The following is a 19,286-nucleotide window of genomic DNA, read 5'->3' as shown; positions in this document are numbered from 1 at the left end:
TAGCTTTGAAAAGGGTTTTCAACCTACCCCAGTTGATCTATTATCTCAAGAACGTGCTGAACATCATGCCTCCCACCAACAAAACCTCTGTTGACTCAAAAAACTTGGCAGAGGCCTCTCTGATTTCTAAGTACGATTTGAACAAATATTATGGCAGAACTATAAGTGCTACGTTGATACTTTCCTTACATGACAGTAAGATCAACCCAGACACCTTCGCTATGGCAATAATTTTTAATCGCCACACTTTTTTCCAATTGTGACCGTAGCATAGTAAGGCTACCTCTCGAATGTCTATCTCCAGTTCATAAATGAAGAAGAAAAATCATTCATTGACAATAGCACTAGGTCATGGTCTAGCAAGGCAAATGTTTATTCTTCAGAAGCCTCTTGAATTTCATGATTTATTCGTACAAGTTTGACTTAAACAAATGTTAACACGTTGCATGCTACGATTAAAATGATGATATATGCTAATGATGTAATACGACGTCACACAGCTTTACGTCATCCGATTCAAGTACTTCCTCTCTAGCTGGACTTGATTTCCATCGTGACTTCACGCCTCACCTGACTGCTGACCTCACGTTTGACGTTTTGGTTGGGCTTCGCTGAAGAGCCTGTATAGTGGAAATCATTCAAACAAGAAAATTGCAAGAAATGAGTGTTTACAATATGAATAGCGATGGGCGTTTACGATGGCGATATAGATTCTATTTTCTGAGCATAAGTCTTTTCAGATTCTATAAGATCCAAATATGTCAACATTAGCCCATATTGAGATTGAATATTAATGTGATGTGACGAAAATAACCCCACCTCAACTCCTCCCCTTCCAGCAGCTTCCTGTAGGCCGCTATCTCCACGTCCAGCGCCATCTTGATGTTCATGAGCTCCTGGTACTCCACGGTGTGCTGCGTCATCTCCAGCTTCATTTTCTCGATCTGCTGCTCCAGCTCGCCGATCGCCAGCTTGTACTCCTCAATCTCCTTCAGACGGCGGGCCTCTGTCTCCGCGATGTTCGTCTCCAGGGACCCGGTCTAGTAAAGAAGACACATTATTTTTTTTACTTTCTCTCTGATTTCATACTACAGTGGACTGAAAACACAATAAACACACAAACACAAAAAAGGTTCGTTTTTAATCTATGAAATTCGCTGATCGATCTGTCAAATAGCTCTGTTGCAGGGAGGTCGCCGCCCGAGTGGAATGTTGCTGAAATGCTACGGTCAACGTGCCCGTAGAGGGTGTAGCCCCGGCCGGGCGTCGAAGTCACAAATGTGTCCCGGTGGACTACGAAAACTGGGAGGTACCTCTCGGTGATCCCATGATAAGCTTCGGCGTCTATTTGTCAACGGGTCACGGGCTTATTTGAACTCCGAGTTAAAATCAACCCGGAGCTCGGCCGTGCCAAAAATAGCCCGGTAGTCACAGAGTGGACCCAGTGGCCACGCCCGAAATTGCACATAAACAAACTGTTAACTACCCATTGGGGCCCCTTTGCCCAATTGTGACCGTAGCATAACCAAGGTAAGGCGATGACTCAACCTTGTTCTTGAGTGCCTCTGTCTCGGTGACGATAGACTGAAGCATCCTCTTCAGGTTGGTCAGCTCGGACCGGGCGGAGACCAGAGCGTCGTTATCCAGCTCCCGCTGCTGGGCCAACTCGCTGAACTGGAAAAAAAGAAAACAATACCAACGTTAGAATTGCTTTGTTTTGTTTTGAAATATTTGTTATGAGTTATGACTGAATATTGGACTAAAGGCATTTTTCCTACCGTTCAAGAGGACGAGAATCATAACTCGTCTGGCTATATGCATTATACACAACAATGTTCATGCAACTCGAATATTACGTCAATATTTAGCCAGAGTCCTTGCCCCAGGGCTATTCGCAACATAATCTGTTTATAGAAAAAGAAAACAGATAGTGTAAGATAACAATGTTGACAAATAAGTAGTATACAAGGAAGTATATTTACAATTGTACTTTGGAATAGTGCCAATAATTAGGATATTGCTTAATATATGTGAGGTACGGTATAACATATCTTTTTTTCTCACTTTTCATGGTCCTTAGGCGTCAATTCGTCACCAGGTCCTGGGGGATATTCTAACTACGAGTTAAATACATCTGAGGACCCGGACATGCGCCAAAATAGCCCGATAGCCGCAGGGTGTCCAACGGGGCTAGCTAGGGGTCACGCCCGAAAGTAAAAAAGAAAAAAAAACTCCGAAAACTCCCCGGTGGGGACCCTTTTTCTGATTGTGATCACAGTATTGGTAATGGTCTCACCTTGAGCTTGTACTTGGCCTCGGCCTCTTCCCTGTTTGCCCGTCCCATGATCTCGTACTGCATGCGGATCTCACGCAGAGTCTCGCTCAGGTCAGGTCCAGTGATGATCGGAGCCTCGGTCTCAACAATGGCCACGGTCTGGTTAAACTGGTACTGCACCTTACGCGTCTCCTGTAATGGTGCAAAACTTACATGGTAAGGATATTTGATTATCGTTGTGAGTGTATAGCAGTATGTATGGTATTGTATGAATACAATACATTGTTATAATAGAGATATGTCTACAGCCGAAATGTATCGCCAGTTGATGCCCGCGGATTCGGAAATTAATTGATTGAGTGTACAGTCTGTCTAAGTTCAGTGCAACTTAAACGTTTAAGTAACAAAGCCTTCGATGGATGTTTGTTCTTTCTTGTGTATTCAAAAGTCGTATCATTATTCGATACATGTGTCTTCTATCTACAGCGTCAAGCTTGAGTTCCATAATCCTTAACAGTTTATCTGGAGCACAAATACAATTCCGGGATGGTTCTAACGTGACGAAGACATGAATAGCAAAGTCTTTTTATTCAAAACCACATATTTAACAAGAGCCGTCTGCCATCTTCATCAAGGTAATTCTGACTTGTTCACTGTGCACTGAAGTAAGTGTTACTGCTAACAATGCGGTCCCAAACGTAACGTATTGTCACATACATAGTCAGGGCACAGTGAACCAGTCAGAATTGCCCCAAAGAAGATGACAGACGATCATCGAAACGTCGGCTCTTGATGAATATGTGGCTGTAAATACAGATCTTTGCTATACAGTCATTAACCAACCTCATGAAGTTATTCACGGTGACAAGGACATGCTCACCTCATCATAGACCCTCTTGAGGAACTCAATCTCCTCCTGCGCGGTGGTCAGCTTGTTTTCCACTCCAACACGCTCCACAGTCGCCGCATCTACCTCCTGGAAAACAGATTGCAGAACCTCTTATCTCTTTGAACAACTGTTTGCATGTACCTAGCATACCATTACAATATGTACAGTACACAGTGAACGAAGAAATGCTTCCGGAAGATTCTATGCCGGGAGCCATCTAAAATACTGACGTACAATACAGATCTAGAGTTAAACGAACATCGGTCCGTAAGACCATATATAACACCTCCTCACCACAGTAAAGAAAAGAAAACTGAAGTGGTACGATCGGTATGAGCCAAAACGAGCAAGGAAGCGTCCAGGGAGGAAAAAGATAGGTAGGCGACGAGGGATAATATCAAAGAACTGACAGACATGAAGCTACTTGAAACACTAAGATGAACAGAAAACCGAGAAGGGAGGAGAAAACTGGTTGCCAGATCTTCTGTGGTACCCCAACGGTCAAATAGTTAGACTAGTGACTAAATGGGATGAGAAATTAGAAGAACAAAATAGGTATAAAAGATCGCATTAAACAGTTGAATATATCCATAGCATATCAGCAATATGGAGATTTAACGGAAAGAGAAGACACACCGTTTTGACCGTTGCCAGTTCTGTCCGCATGGCCTCAGTCGTGGCAGTCTCGGTCTCGCACCTGACGAGTAGTCACATCGATAAATGTTCATTTCAACGTCAATTTGCTCTAGCCCTAATAACCTCATATTGAGTCTGAAACTGTCATGGTCAGTTAAAACGATCAGTACATTCTAGTTTCTGGTCAAAAGCTATGTTCAATAATATTCGTAAACCTACGGTATGGAGTGAAACATGAAAGAGGAAACTGTGGACTTACTTGGCCTGCCACTCCTGAGTCCGTGCCTGCCAGCTGGCGCTCTCGGAGTCCAGCTGAGCCTTCTCCTGAGTCAGCTGGTCCACCAGCGCCCTCAGCTCCGTCAGCTCCGTCTCGTACAGCTCCGCGATGTCGGTCTCCTCCCGCGCCTCCTGGATCCTGATCTGGGTCGTCAGCTTGGTGTTCCGCTCCTGCAGGGAGCGCACCTTCTCGATGTAGTTGGCGAAGCGGTCGTTCAGGACCACCAGCTCCCTCTTCTCACTGCTGCGGGTCGCCCTGGCGTCAGCGAGGGTCTGCAGCGCTCCTTCGGTCGGGATGGCGGGGGCGACAACGGGCTTTGCACCGCCAACGCCCGCTCGTGCTGCTTTGCTAGCCATGGCGTTTCCTTAGATCTTCGACCTTGTCTTGATTTTGAAACTGGCGTCTGAGCACGACCCTCGAGGCGTTGTCAGTACCGGTGCTAGAGCATCTACCCGGTACACAGCTTCTTTACACAGTTTTAACTTTAATCACATAGTCACTTGCTGTCAATCTCTTTGGCTCACGATGCTTGCCATTGGTTAACAACGCTGTTCCAGATTATAGAAACACCAGATAGTTTACTGGGTTCAACCAAGTTTACAGAGGACATATCAGGCCCCAATGTGTCAACACGTCACAGGTTCGCGACCTTTCGTTCCCACCCTATGGCTTCATATAGAAAGTTATGCGTGAACTGCTGATGAGCTGAAGAGTATGTAGGGCAATCAAATGTTTGAGGGAAAACATGCTTGTATCTTGTTAGTGGAAAAGATGTGCTCTGAATCGTTTTGTTACTATACCCGAACCTTCGTCCTTCAATAACGGGATTTATTGGTAATTTATCTACATGCATTAGATTAGGTCGTCATTTCATTTGTAAACGTACCTAGAGTACGGTTTCATCAAAATAGAATGCGATGAGTAGAAATATTGCAGGTCTTTAGTATTTAGGGCAACTAAATATTTGATATGATTCAAGGCGACACCCTTTTAACACTCGTGAATGTACAAAGTTCCTTTTTCTCAAAAGAAGAGGAAAAGTCAAATGTTCATCTTCGTTGCACAAAGGTGCCAAACGTGGCTTTGCGAGCTGGGATAGGAAGTATCGGCGAATGGGAAATGGACTGGTAATATGTTCTTTGGCCTACATGTATTTTAATGATCTCTTATGCTGTAGGAAGAGGGAAGCAAGAAGTTCAAGGCAACAGTCCACCTCGGTGCTAAGCAGAGGTCATCCGCGTGTTAATGTCTAAGAAAAATGTCATTAGTCCGTCTTGGCGAAATGGTATGTCCATATAAGGCATTAGTTTGTGACGTCCTTTGCCCTCCGTGTGTGCTGTCACGTATGGATTAGCTGATGTGCCTGGTTGGACATGGACGAAGTGATTGACAGGTGATGCTTACGTAGTTGATCTTAAAATACAATCCGAGAAAAAAAGGGCGTCTGCAGAGTGATATCCCTGGCAGAAGTTTTCAGTAAAAGGCAGCAGTGCGACAAAACCTCTTCCTTGGTGGCCTTACACTATCCACAAAAGATAAGAAGAAGCTACGGTCGAATCAAGTCAAACCAAAATGTCCGTCGTAACGACTCAACCGAAAACGAGCGAGGCGATTCGTAGCTCTGTGAGATCCTCTCTGGCCGACAGAGGCGAAGCCGAATCGTTCAAGGCAAGAACACGGTCCATCAGAGCGGGCAATGTCATCACTTCGCTGGGAGGGGCGGGCGGCGCGCTGCAGACCATGGCCGGCGCCCGCAAGGCCCGGTCCCAAGAGAAGGAGGAACTGTCCTCCCTGAACAACCGCTTCGCCTCCTACATCCAGAATATGCGCTCCCTCCAACAACGCAACTCCGCCCTGGAGGTGCAGGTTCTGAAGCTACAGGCGACTGAGACGACGGCACACACGAAGGCGCTGTACGAGAAGGAGACCAAAGACCTGCGGAAGCTGGTCGACGAGCTGTCCGAAGACAAGGCCAAAATGGTGCTGGAGAGGAACAAATGGAGGGATCAGGCTGAGGAATATAAGAAAAAGTAAGATTGTTTTGGCACAAGCTCCGATTTATTCAGTAAGGCCTGTCTTGTAAGCGTAACATTTCCATGGAAGAAAAGAAATGTGGCTAGTGCTGGGTGTAAGAAACGCTCACTACCTGAGTGTACAGTTGGCAAGAGAAGGTGTCGAGTAGTTGAAATGATTGTTTCCATCTGTGTTATCAACTATATACTGAATGTTTGCTGACTGTTTGTTGCTACACAGGTGGGAGGACGAGGCGGCCTGGCACGCCGAGCTTAATACTGAGGTTGCAAAGCTCAATAAAGTAAGTCCTATGCTAACATGTCAGGTCGATACCCAATAAAATCATGGATCTGATTCTTGTGCTTACCATGTTTGGAATGTCTTACTGTACAATATTCCTCCTGTTTATCTGCAAAGCATAGATAGGAAGGAGTTATCTACTTGACATTGTTTTCTTCCTCTAGGACCTGTACGCTGTTACACTGATACGTGTGGACCTCCAGAATAAGCTTGCTACTATGCAGGAAGAGATCGATTTCATGGTGACGGTTCACAAGCAGGTAACGTTACGTGTCAATTTTACAATATTGGTGTTAGTATTGCTTCAGGCCACGGAGTGACAACATGCGTCATTCATTCATTGCTTATTATAGTTATACTACTTACACTTAGCTACGTTCCACTAGGCCGGCGACCTCATTGCGACCTCGCCGCGACCGATCGAGCGAGTTGACGAATTTATTGTGTATAAAAGGGATCTTTTTACGCTTTGTGTGTTTTGTTGTCTTTTCAGCCATACTTTTACATTATGCATAATACTCCAGTTCAAAAGGCAAAAGTAACACAAATCCATATAATGGTACAGCGAGGTCGAAGCGCGTTCGCCGTCCGGTAAAATGGGGGCCTAACCGGGTAGAACAATGAGCTATCTATGCCTTGGAAATGTCATAAATCTGGATATTCCCATGAGTTCCTAATTGTGAATTGCAGGAACTGAAACAACTTCAAGACCAGTTGAACCAGAGCCTGTCCATTGTCGCAGTGGAGCAGACCCAGGAAGCTGGACCTGACGTCATCGCCGAGCTGTATGACCTGCGGCAGATCTACGATAACTTCTGCCGGGACACTCAGGAGGAAGCAGAGGCCAAGTACAAGGAGAAGGTGAAACACAAAAAATTGCTTGCTGTGTTGCCTTGCATCGGGATCTTTGACATTTGTTTTGATGGCTATGTTATGTTTGCTGTGATAAAGCCAAGAGAATTTCTGGTCAGAAACAAACAAAAAAACTGGCAGTTTTGTAACAAAATGTAGCAGGTTTGTCAGTATTGATTCAAAGAATGGAAGTATAAAATGAAGGCATGCCGTAGAAGCAGTGGGTTAACGTTGTTATCCACTGTTTTTAGGGCACGGTTGGAAGGCAAAGCCCGACGCTCTCCTTTCATCGATTTTTGCCTCCTCAACTGGAGTATGGCACCCATTTTTACACCTGGGTAGAAATTGGAAAGTCGTATTACGTGACAAACACCTTAACCGCTACGCCAACACGAAGTCATTGAAATGAAAGTATACCAGCAGTGAATGTCCATTACTAGCAACTGACTTGAGGTACAATCTTCCTGTTTGTGTTTCCTCACAGTTCACCGAGCTTGAGCTCGAACGGGAGCGGGACAGCAAGACGATGCTGGCCGCCAGGGGTGAACTCATCACCTCCCGTAAGGAGTTGTCTGAGCTGCGAGGCCAGCTCAACACCGTCATGACCAGCACTGAGACCCTGCAAAGCCAGGTGAAGTTTCTCTCTAGCAGAGCTTGATTGTGAAGGTTGTGACATTCTTATGATGCACCCTGTTTGTATCCAAACTCCCCAACAACCATCTCCTTCACCAATTCAGTGATAGCTGAACTTAGGGGCACGGGGAAGGACTTTGAGTCTCCGACAGGTTGTTGAGGTGTTCGGACAGGAAAGCGGGGCATATAATTAAGAAAGTCAAAATCTTCCCTGCAACAACCTCTTCTTGGATAAAACAAGACTTTGGAAGGAATTTAAGGTTTTGTGGAGCAGGGAATCTTTAATCAAGACGTAATGAGAAGTTGATAACCCAAAACTGTACATAAAGTGAAAGAGAAACAATTCTCAAGGACATCAAAGTCTTTTACGTTGTAGACGTAGTTGATTAAATAAAACATGACTTAGCTTTGACTTCTATTCGCAGAGCTCGTCATCTTCATCTACCGGTGTCCAACAAATAACGATGACCACCCAGAGGGGAATATTCTAATACTGTACATGCTGCAGACCAATGTAACTCGCACACAACGAGAAGGTCAGTAAAACTATGAATGTATGTCAGTGTGCCTAGGCAACCCGCACCAACGTCCCTTTTTTTTTGTGGTACAAATAAATACACGCTAGCTGGCCATGGATGAAAACAGCAGTTTTTCTACATGTTCATATTACTCCCTAAATAGCTGTACAACGCCATAAGCTTGATTCAACGTAATGTGTTAATAAATGCCCAGGAAACTGACGCTAACATCGTCCCAATCTTGCAGTGAGCACCTTTTAAATTAATAAAGAATGACTAAAGGAAATGTTGTTTACACCTATAGCATCGACGATACAATAAATGTTATACCCCAAACTATTTGGTCCAGAACCTCAACAATCAGAGTCACATATCTCTATCACATCTCATTGTTTGAACTGTCTAATTCACCTACTTGCTTATTGCCTCGCAGGTCATCCTCGGATCATTGAACCTTTAAGCATAACCGGAGCAGTAGGATGTCTACATTGTGTGCTGAATCCAACAACTGTGACAGATGTTGAACATCAAAGCATTGCCAATGCTAATCGAACGACAATTCATTATTAGGCAACTCGACCGTCTCATTGCGAACCTCCTTGTCTTCGCCATGATCGGTCATAAGAAAAGCAGAAGCAAGTATCAAAAGTAACAAAGATACGTAAATCAAGCATTTTATTCGCAGCTTCACTGGCTTACAAGCATTGCACGAACAGACTTTAAATGTTGAGATATGTAATGGATTTACCAACTTGTGTAGTTAAAGATATTTAGTTCTGACAAATGTCGGTCGTACAATGTGCATTTTTGGGTTTACTAAATTAGCCAGTCAACCGACATGGATAATCAGTATCTCCAGAGACCGGTATTCAACTGAAAAGATAACGAGTATGGAATTGCAACTCTGTCACAATATACTTCAACTATTTTGTATGTTATCTTGTGCATGTCATTGTGCGATTGCTTTGTAAATTGAAGAATAAAAACATTGAAAACGTTACAGCTGCGATCACTTGAATACTAGATGATTTCTTGATAATTACATGATAAGAGCCAGACAAAACTGTTCCTGCATATTGAAAAGTATGACTATATTCAACAATAAAATTTGAATTCAAAATAGACCGATCCAGTCGAACACCATATCGAACGAATAGAAGACCCATAGAGCCCCCTGACCTCCGTCAAAAACAGCGTTGGTGGGGCAGAAATGGCACGTGTAAAGCAGGGTACGTATATCTGGGACAGGCTTTCAACTGTATTGGTTGAATGCATGCTCAGAACAAAAACGAATTTAAAAAGAAAATAGATCGGGCACTCAAGGAGAAGAAACTTGTACTACATGCTGACTACTACAAAGTCCGCTAGCGCAGAGTTTCGTCTCTTCAGTTACTGGTGTGTGAAACTGGCTAACTTGAAAGTGAACAGGGAAGTAAAAGGATGCATTTTAATTCTTAGTTACTAAATACCATGCAGCTGTTATGCATGCAGTCAATACAGTGGGAACCCTGTCACAGATATATGAACCCTGTTTTACACGTGCATCGGCTGCTTGTCAGAAACTGGGCGCTGATGCCCACCGACAAGGGAAAGCTATGCGGCGCATACTGCTTTAACATTGACCGAAAACATTACGCTCTCACCGCAACTACATCTACTCCCTCCTTAAACAACTCTACCCGGTGGATACAGCCTTCAACAAAGAATACATAGCATTATTATTTGGCCCGCTCTGAAAGGGTTTCAGTGCCACAAAAGCTAAACCGAAGTCAGTGGCATTATTTTCAAACTAGCCGCGGCGGCCATGTTTGGTCCGTCAAACCCTGTTTTTGACGGAGGTGTTCGAATCGAACAGGGGGCGTGGCTTTGGGATCGGTCTATTGGAACATTGATGTATTTTTAGACGATTAGACGTTTTTAGACAAACAGAAAACATGTTTTCCATCATGTGTTAACTAAGCGTATGGTAAGCTATATGACGACAAACTTTACTTCATTTATCTATTTCACCAGTAGATACACTGATCAGGTCCCTTGACCTGTTATTTTCAGGTGTCCATGGATACATACACAGATAGGTTACATTATCAATTAGAATGTAACAGGTTAAAACTCAGCACCAGTGCTAATGCTTACAAAGTCAGAGTAGATGTTGTTGATATACGTTATGTTTTATGTTGAAAGCGTTTCATAAGCAAAGGATCAAGAGCCTAATATTATAATAAAACATACCAAGAACGAAGGTATTCATTTCGTCTTTAACAAGTGAACGTCTTTAAAAAATATAGTATTAAGTGAACTACTATTATGTGCGTTGTAGGGTTCAAACTGCATACAGAAGACATCTAAGTATGTCCTTCATCAACCGTTTATGCTAGGGTCACATTTCAAATCCGGGGCCCGGCCGGGTAGTCTTTGGGAGCGAAAAGTATGATATTAAAGACAACAAAAACACAAAACGTACTCAAAATCATCTAAGAGCATAGCGTGTGCAAATTTATTGACATACACTTTGATTTTGCGTTTCCGCAAACAGCCCGACCGGGCCCCGGTTAGGAAATGTGACCCTACCATAACTCAGTGTATGATTTCAGACATCTTGACTAATTATCTGATGCCATACCGGTCGTATGCTATGGTCACAAACCGACCGGGCAGTTTGCGGGAACGAAAAGTATGATTACCCGAAACGTTTAAGAATGGTAATTAGCATAATCTATGACTATTTATCGATGTATACCTTTTCTCGTTTCCGCAAAAAGCCCGGCCGGGTCCCGGTTGTAAATGTAATCATATCATTACTTCTGGACATCTTTGAGGCCTTTAGGAATTTGAAGATAACACCAAGGTATGATAATCAAGAAGGACAGCGGCCAGAAACATTATAATGAAATCATGTTACGTTTTACGTCAGTTACTGAAGTGTTCAGACATTGTCTGAAGGTATGTTCTGAACCGCTGCTTTTGGGCGCACAGTCTTCAAGTCAGTAAAAACAATTACTGTTACAGTATATCATTTTGTATCTACTGAGTCGGGCAAGTGTTAACCGGCAGTCACATGGATATGACTAATGCAATGTCTAAAAGTAAATTTATAACAATTTCGCAACTATCGATTTGGAAAGAGCATTTGGTTGCGTGAAAACTGCGACAGATTCACTGACACCGTCATTCCCTATGCGCCTTGCTCTTGGCAACTTTTTAAAAATTTGAAGCTTGGTGTGCAAGTGTGCACAGCAATCTAGCAATTTAAGTGGTCCGAGTGTATTATTGATACATTACGTACATGTGATTCTTAAGATTCCCAGGCATCGTGTCAAATTCAACACTGTGTCCACATCAAACATTTACCTGCCCTACATACTATGATACTGGCACTTCAAAGACCGTAAATTTCCCCACGTTTCCTTCCGTTGAGGCGTTGTACAGGATTTTGCAGAATTTTGTCTAAGGCCACAGCAAGTAATTTTTATGGATGACATCAGCGCGCTCATTAATTTTCGCCTGATTTCGAAATAAAAAACAAGAAATTTCATTGCCCTCCGACGGTGGTCAACATGCCAAAAATTGGCAAATATGTAGTAAACGTTGACACTCTAAGGTGTTTCATTGCATATGAATACCCAGTGTAGTTCCTGCCCATGATGGTATGACAAGCTGTTTTCTGCATTTGTTCTAGTTAATTGACCTGTATACACATCTTCAAGAACAGTTTAATGTTGACAGTCTAAGGTGTTTCGTTGCATATGAATACCCAGTGTAGTTCCTGACCATGATGGTATAATAACAAGCTGTTTTCTACATTTTTTCTAGCACGGACATTATATAAATAATGGGGGGGGGGGGGTTCTAGTTAATTGAGCTGTATACACAAGGTGTTTCATCGCATATGAATACCCAGTGTAATTGCTTCAGATGATGGTACAACAAGCTCTTTTCTGCATTTGTTGTAGTTAGTCTATTGAGATGATGTATACACATCTACAAGGACATGTCTACTGTTGAATCAAGGGGGTTTTATATTATATATGAAACCTCATTGGTTGAATACAGGAATAAAAGACCTGTTGGTCATGATATCATATGTCGTCGCCTTAATTCTTGTTTAACAAGATTTATGATCTCGAAATTTGAAAATATTGGAATCTTGTTTTTTTGCCCGCCTTGTTTTTTTTTCGCCCTATCTCATTAATTTTGGAGTCTGCGGAGGATGTCATCCATAAAATTTACTTGCTGTGGCCTAAGACATAAATCAGAGATTCAAAATACACAACGAAGATAAATATGAACGAATAAGGTTTGATCCAGCGTAAAAAGTTTGCGCAGAATCTCCACAGTGGTATGGAAACTACATCAAACATTTGATTACCCCAAATAACAGAACTTATATGTCAACATTGTGCCCTCTACATTGCATTTGTTTCATACTGCGAACCCAACCCTTTGATACCCCTCATACTCCATTTACGGATAACGATATTTAAACATTACGAATCCTAAACATCTATTCAGTACTTTTATGAAGGTTAGGCATCCAGGAACGAATGATAAAAAAAATTTTGATCAAAGAGAAAGGATGCTGTACGGATCCGGACACATGAAGCGTCTGGTATTTCTCAGATAACGTGTCCAGTGGTATATATTGAATTGAAACGTAACATAAATTTAACATTTGGTACAATAACACACTACTTTACCTTTGTTTTCCAGTTACTCGTATCATCCTTCCTACAAAGTATAAAAAATACGTCCGTACAGCAATGAACGCCTACAGTACCCCGGAATTACTTATTATGTCAAGGTCTTAAAGTGCCGTGCTGTAGAGGATTGCAACTCTCTGATTCCTAAGACATGACCTCCTTAATTTCCCGAAGCCTCGGAGGCCAGAGGTAAAGGTTCATGGAGAGGTTACAGCCATAAATGCATTCTAAATTCATCGTAGACGTGGGTACATCTTTTTCAAATCTCAAAGTTCATAAATAGAAGGCTGTCTTCATCCTTTACATTGGCTATTTGATTGCCCCACATATTTGGGTTCCGGAATGCCCCGCACATCGTCCTAGTCAGCTCTTGACCGGACATCATTAGTCAATGACATCTGTCTGCATTTTAGGCCATTTCTGGTGGCTTCTTCAACACTTATATGCACAGGGACCCTCCCGCATCACTGTACACAACACATCACCAATGAAACGCCTTCTTGACTCAATGATTGACAGAGGGTGGTTACACTGATGAACTTAAACAAATATGGACGGCTCAAAGGCTTAAACACCCGCTGGCCGGTATAGCTCAGAACCCACCGTCTACGGCTCTCTAGTAAGACCGTCCAGGTTCTGACAGCCAGTTCTCCTCCAGGCCTGTTCGAAGCTCACACCAGGAAAGCATGGCCGCTCAGGTGTCACGAAAGACCGTTGTAACCACTTCCGAAGGCGCGCTACAAACTCTCAGCGACGCCAGGATGACCCGCGCCAGCGAGAAGAAAGAGCTCGGCATCCTCAACGACCGCTTCGCTACCTACATCGACAGGGTGCGAGCCCTGAACGAGAGCAACGCCACCCTGGAGATTCAGCTGCAGGCCGCCCAGGTCAAAGCCGCCCCCGTCGACAAGGCAAAGTTCGAAGAGATGCTGAAGGAGCTGCGGACTAAGGTGGACGAGCTGTCGAAGGAGAAGGCCCAGGTGGAGGTGGAGAGGAACAGCTGGCAGACACAGGCGGAGGAGTGGCAGGGAAAGTACGTTATATCATTACTTTCAAATTCATTACTTTCAATTAACTACGCATTTCTTGGCATTTCAAGGTTTCAACAAATTGTTCCTTTATTTCTTCATCGCATTGGTTGGTATGACGTTGGTTGGTTAGTTGGTTGGTTGGTTGGTTGGTCGGTTGGTTGGTTGGTTGGTTGGTTGGTTGGTTGGTTGGCTTGCTAATCGGTGGGTCGGTCGGTCTGTTGGTCAGTCGGTCGGTTATTAACGTTACTAAGCATGGTCCACGTGTTTTGTTATAGGTGCGAGGACCAGATATCAGTGCGCTCAGAGCTGAAGGCTGACATTGAGAAGCACAAGATGGTAAGCTTCTTCCCCTTACTACGTCAGATTTGTCTAATCCTTGATTACTTAATTGGAATATTATGCAACGTAGAAGTATGACTGAAAAGACAACAAAACGCACAAAGCGTAAAAAGTTCGTTTTAAAAAAAAAAATGAAATTCGTTGAGCGCTGAGGTCGCATAGAGCGCGCGGCGAGAGCGCCGTCCTCGAGGAATGGGGTATAAAGAACGTTTTACTTTACCACCTTAAAATAATCCATACTTTTTTAGGAACTGGAAATCATCACAGCGGCGCGTGCGGGCTTTGAGAGCAGGCTGGCGGTCGCACAGGAAGAGATTGAGTTTGTGAGGAAGACTCACTCGGAGGTAAGCTAGTCTGTCTGTATGTAATTTAGTTGCAAGTAAAGCCATATATTGACTCGATTATATGGATGCCATCCTCCGGCAACCCCAAAACTCATGACGCGAGTGTGTGAATAAAAAAGTTTAGCAAAAAAAGTTGTATTCATTCATCATTAAAACTGGTCAGGAAGATTGAACAAATGACTAAACACACAGAGTATGGTATACCATACAATAGATTTTCTGTTCTTTCACATCTTTTTTTTTTTTTTTAAATTTGGAATTGACTTTGTCTTTCTACGACATTAGTATCATTTCCTGATTATTTTTTGCAATTTACGGGCACAAGATCGGTGAAATGATAAGATTGAAACCCGGAACTTCATGGACTCTGGGCCCAACACCCTGCCGTTACGCCACACGAACGCTTTATGAATATGGGCACATTTTACAGGAGATGACAGTTCTGCAGGAAGAGTTGGCTCTGACTGTGACTAAGATAGAGTCTCAGCAGCCGGTGATGACTGGACCAGATCTCAGCGACACCCTGAAGGAGATCCGTGAACAGTACGAGACGATCGGACAGGCGAACAAGCAAGATGCCGAAGCCAAGTACAAGGAGAAGGTAAGAAAATATGGGGCTAATACAGAACGCTTGTGCTTAAGAAATATCCTCTTTTCAGGAGACAGCTTTGTAGTTGTAGAAATACCAAGAAGATCTGAAAAACGACGCTGGGAGTAGCGTGTAGACATGCAAAGGTTTAGGTAGGGCAAGTCGTAATCTAATGTGCAACATTCATGCAGTATGACCAGCCACAAAGCGGACCTACGAAGCTGATGTCTTATGTCCAAGGCCAGTTACACAAGGCAAATGATGCCGGAATCAGTGTTTGATAATATAATGAAGTCTTCAACCCGTATTCTGAAATGGCCAATGTTTATACTAGTTTTTACCATATATAACCATATGATAGTATATGATTAGCTTCACCAATGGAACTAATGATATGTGATTACTTGTCTTTGCTGCTATATGTGACAGTTTGCGGAGATAGCCCTGCTACGTGAGAAAGACAGCGAGGCTCTAGCAGCCGCCAGGACAGAAGTGGCTGAATTCCAAAAGAAGCTCAGCACCATAAGGGCCGATTCCGAGGCTATCAGGAGCAAGGTGAGTGTGTGATGCTGTCAACATAAGTGTTGTGAGGTAGCCTGTGGACTTTTCAACATTTTTTTGGACATAAACAGTCATACTTCCTTCTACAAGACCTCTGATCTCCGAACACACGTGGGCACAAACTATTTCTGTTGTGTATTTAGTATATCTATAAAAGTGATCAAATGTCTCAACCATGTTTAAACTGGATTATAAGACTGATAATATTGTATTCAAACGAGTGATGTGTAAATTGCCATTAGTTATATATTTCTGCCTGTCTCTAAACTATTGACTCTCCAATATCTGCTTTTCTGCCTAAGAGTTAGTGTTATGTTCTGTATCATTTACCAATATATTATGTTGTATTCCTGACAGAACGGTGCTTTAGAAGACAGCCTAAAGCTGACAGAGACCTGTATGCTGAAGGAGGTTGAAGGATACAGGCAGTCCATCGGGAAACGGGAGGCGCAGATCGAGAAGATGAAGCTGGAGATGGCCCAGAATCTCACCAACTACCAGGAGCTGATGAACGTCAAAATGGCGCTGGACATTGAAATAGCAGCTTACAGGAAGCTGTTGGAAGGGGAGGAGATGAGGTAAACAGGCAACTCTATGAGGCCACAACAAGTAATTTTCATGGATGACATCAACTTCAAATTGAATCCTAAAACAGAAAAGGATGGCGAGGAAAACAAGATGGCGAAAAAGAAGGTGGCCAAATTAGACACCATAATCATTGTAAAAAGAATTGAATAGACAAATATGGTATAACAACCAACAGGTCTTTTATTCCTGTATTCAATAAAGTGAAACTTCTAGAATTACAATTACAATTAAGGCTACAACACGACATATTTCCCATTTTGGAAAGACATATTGACCATCTCTGAATGGGATTCTTTTCAAAATCAGGCGAAAATTGATGAGCGCGCTGATATCATCCATGTACTTGCTGTGACCTGATGCTTGATACATTTATTTTCTGTGGAATAGACAAGCCCCAAAGCTCTGCCTAACCATGTCAAAACATAACATGCAAATTGAAGTAAAACTGTTACTTCCAGTTGCTTCAAGCTGAAAAAACGTTAACCAACAACTCTCTTATTGCTGCCTACATGAAACTGTAAGAGAAAAAAAACCATAGCACTCGTGGCTGTACATTTGTACCAATATTCCATTTGTTTTTATTTTCTTTATCTTGACTTCTTATCTGCACGTAGTTCATATCTCTGCTTCGATTGGTAATTTGTCGACCGATTTTAATGGGGGGGGGTGGTTGTGCAGATAAAAAAAAAGTGTATGATTTTAACCTTTTCACCAAAAACTGACATACGCAAATAATGACCTGACCAAAGCAACTTTGCTCGTGAGTGTCACAGTGAACTTTAGTACGAGAAATCAGTCTACAATTAACCACTTATAATGTTTATTTCTCTTGATTTGTCCCACAGGTTGTTTGGACAAGCCCAGATTCCCCAGCCGGACCAGGCGGCACAGCAGGCACAGCAGGCACCTGGAAACGACGGCATGTGAGAATGTTACGACGCAAAAGATGATTTCATAGCAAGCTTCTGATATAGTCCCGTGGTATTAAAATCATAGATCTTCATTTTACGTTTTTCTGTCAACAGTGCATGTTTAGACGGATGCCAGTGTTAATCCAGTACAATAGAGACTGAAGCAAAAACTACTCGATCACGATAAAAAGAAGACAACGTGCTTTTGAGTGTAGTTGCTTATACACTACAATAATACTTTGTTTGACTCGCCCACAAACTGTTGAATTTTGAAGTAACACAGTCAAACAAGTAAAGTTTAGACTTATCTCCAAGCAGATATATATCGATGATGCTTAGTTTTGCGCGTTTTTACTTCAAGTGGTTATGAGAAGCGGCTGGGTAAACAAACAACTACGGGGTGAATGATACGACGTGCCACGTGTATGTCACGTTAGCACATCTCGGCACTCTCGCTCTGACACTTATGTAGTATTTGTAATTGATTTCAGCTAATATAAAAGCAACGAACGTAATAAAATAAATAAAATTGAACTGAATGTCTGAATGGTCCATCATTCGTGTTAGCTTTCACAAAACGTACTAGATTCCGTGTCCTCTGCTCTGTAACAAAAGACCACACAGACAAATATATAGATGTAGATTTTGAAAAAGAAGATGTGTATAAGACTCATTTATTAATGTACTGTCTTCTTACTAAACAATGACAGGAAATATGAACTGATGCCCGAGACTTGAAGTGATTCTTTTCCACTTGCATTTTCATCATCAGATAAATGTAGACATCTACATGTATAAGCTGTAGCCTCTCAGCCAACAATGACGTCATTAGGCATGTCTATATCCACGACCATCGGTCCGTCTCCAGGTGTCAGGGAGAAGGTCTTGGTGGCCGCCACCTGGCCGTGGAACTTGACTTTGATCTCGTAGTTGCCATGGAAACCGCGGAAGTCGAACTCCTGCCCAGCTGGCGTCGTGGTGCCGTGATGCAGGGACAGGTTGGTGCGCCAGTCGGTGAAGACCAGCTGCCGCCAGCTGCGACCGGCCTCGTTGAGCTGTACCGACAAAGATTCAGAGCACGATAAGTAAAGCCCTAAGATCAAGGAAAAGCCTGTATTACATAAGCTGTACTCGAGTATACGTAACCGTGCGTTAATACGAGAAAATTTCCAGATACATTGACATACATAATATGGCAACTATCCTTACCATGAGAGCCTAACGTTTCGACCCAAAGGCAGTTAATGCTAAGAATGTGTTGTTCACTGTTATCGCGTCTATTGAGTCCTAAGAGTGGCTGCTCTGTAACTGTAACCTTTAATTGTTCTGTAAACATTTTGACATTATGATGACATCAAGGATATCTTAGATATATTGTTTTTTAAGTTATATTCACTGGCAATAGAAGTTTTAGGTTCGCCAAAATTCGCACTGCCAAAGGAGGACCACATGTGACATTTGAATGTTTATGACGACATCAATGATATGTTGGATACATAATTTTGTACAGAACCTCAACGTTATCTCCACTGGCAATTGCAGTTAAAGGATCGTCAAAATTCGCAATGCCAAAGGCGGACCACAGAAGGATTCCTTCTACGGCCGGGTGGCTGAAGGAGACCCGCAAGGCGTCCTCGTAACCCGTCGCCCTCTCCAACTCGTCTAGCTCGGCTACGGTCATCTCCGTTACCCAGATGGGCAGGCCGGCAGTGGCCAAAAGGTCCAAGCGACTCTGTAAAGGAAAAAAAAATTGAGTCTTGTAAACTCAGTTTATGATCTCAAATGTGTACATTAATCATCTTAGATGATAAATTGTATTTGCTGTATATT

General features: G+C 42.9%; 2 protein-coding genes across 2 annotated transcripts; one reads left to right on the top strand and one right to left on the bottom strand.

Annotated features, from left to right (window-relative positions):
- Positions 1–349: 349 nt before the first annotated feature.
- On the bottom strand, positions 350–4,550 carry LOC136427948 (non-neuronal cytoplasmic intermediate filament protein-like). The gene is made up of 7 exons (XM_066417178.1): positions 4,060–4,550; positions 3,801–3,861; positions 3,156–3,251; positions 2,297–2,467; positions 1,549–1,674; positions 820–1,040; positions 350–620 (listed from the first exon to the last, which is right to left on the bottom strand). Exons 1-7 carry the CDS (start codon positions 4,431–4,433, stop codon positions 584–586), a joined length of 1,086 nt encoding a protein of 361 aa, XP_066273275.1. The 5' UTR covers positions 4,434–4,550; the 3' UTR covers positions 350–583.
- Positions 4,551–5,554: 1,004 nt separating this feature from the next.
- Positions 5,555–17,480, top strand: LOC136426919 (vimentin beta-like). The gene is made up of 13 exons (XM_066415639.1): positions 5,555–6,107; positions 6,331–6,391; positions 6,555–6,650; positions 7,081–7,251; positions 7,727–7,868; positions 8,301–8,411; positions 13,718–14,126; positions 14,400–14,460; positions 14,712–14,807; positions 15,238–15,408; positions 15,826–15,951; positions 16,315–16,535; positions 17,391–17,480. The coding sequence occupies exons 1-13, from the start codon at positions 5,650–5,652 to the stop codon at positions 17,470–17,472; spliced, it is 2,205 nt and encodes a 734-aa protein (XP_066271736.1). The 5' UTR covers positions 5,555–5,649; the 3' UTR covers positions 17,473–17,480.
- Positions 17,481–19,286: the final 1,806 nt, after the last annotated feature.

Source organism: Branchiostoma lanceolatum, chromosome 2 (genome assembly GCF_035083965.1).
Source record: "Branchiostoma lanceolatum isolate klBraLanc5 chromosome 2, klBraLanc5.hap2, whole genome shotgun sequence".
Taxonomy (NCBI): Eukaryota; Metazoa; Chordata; class Leptocardii; order Amphioxiformes; family Branchiostomatidae; genus Branchiostoma; species Branchiostoma lanceolatum.
This window is presented reverse-complemented; position numbering and strand designations above follow the sequence as displayed.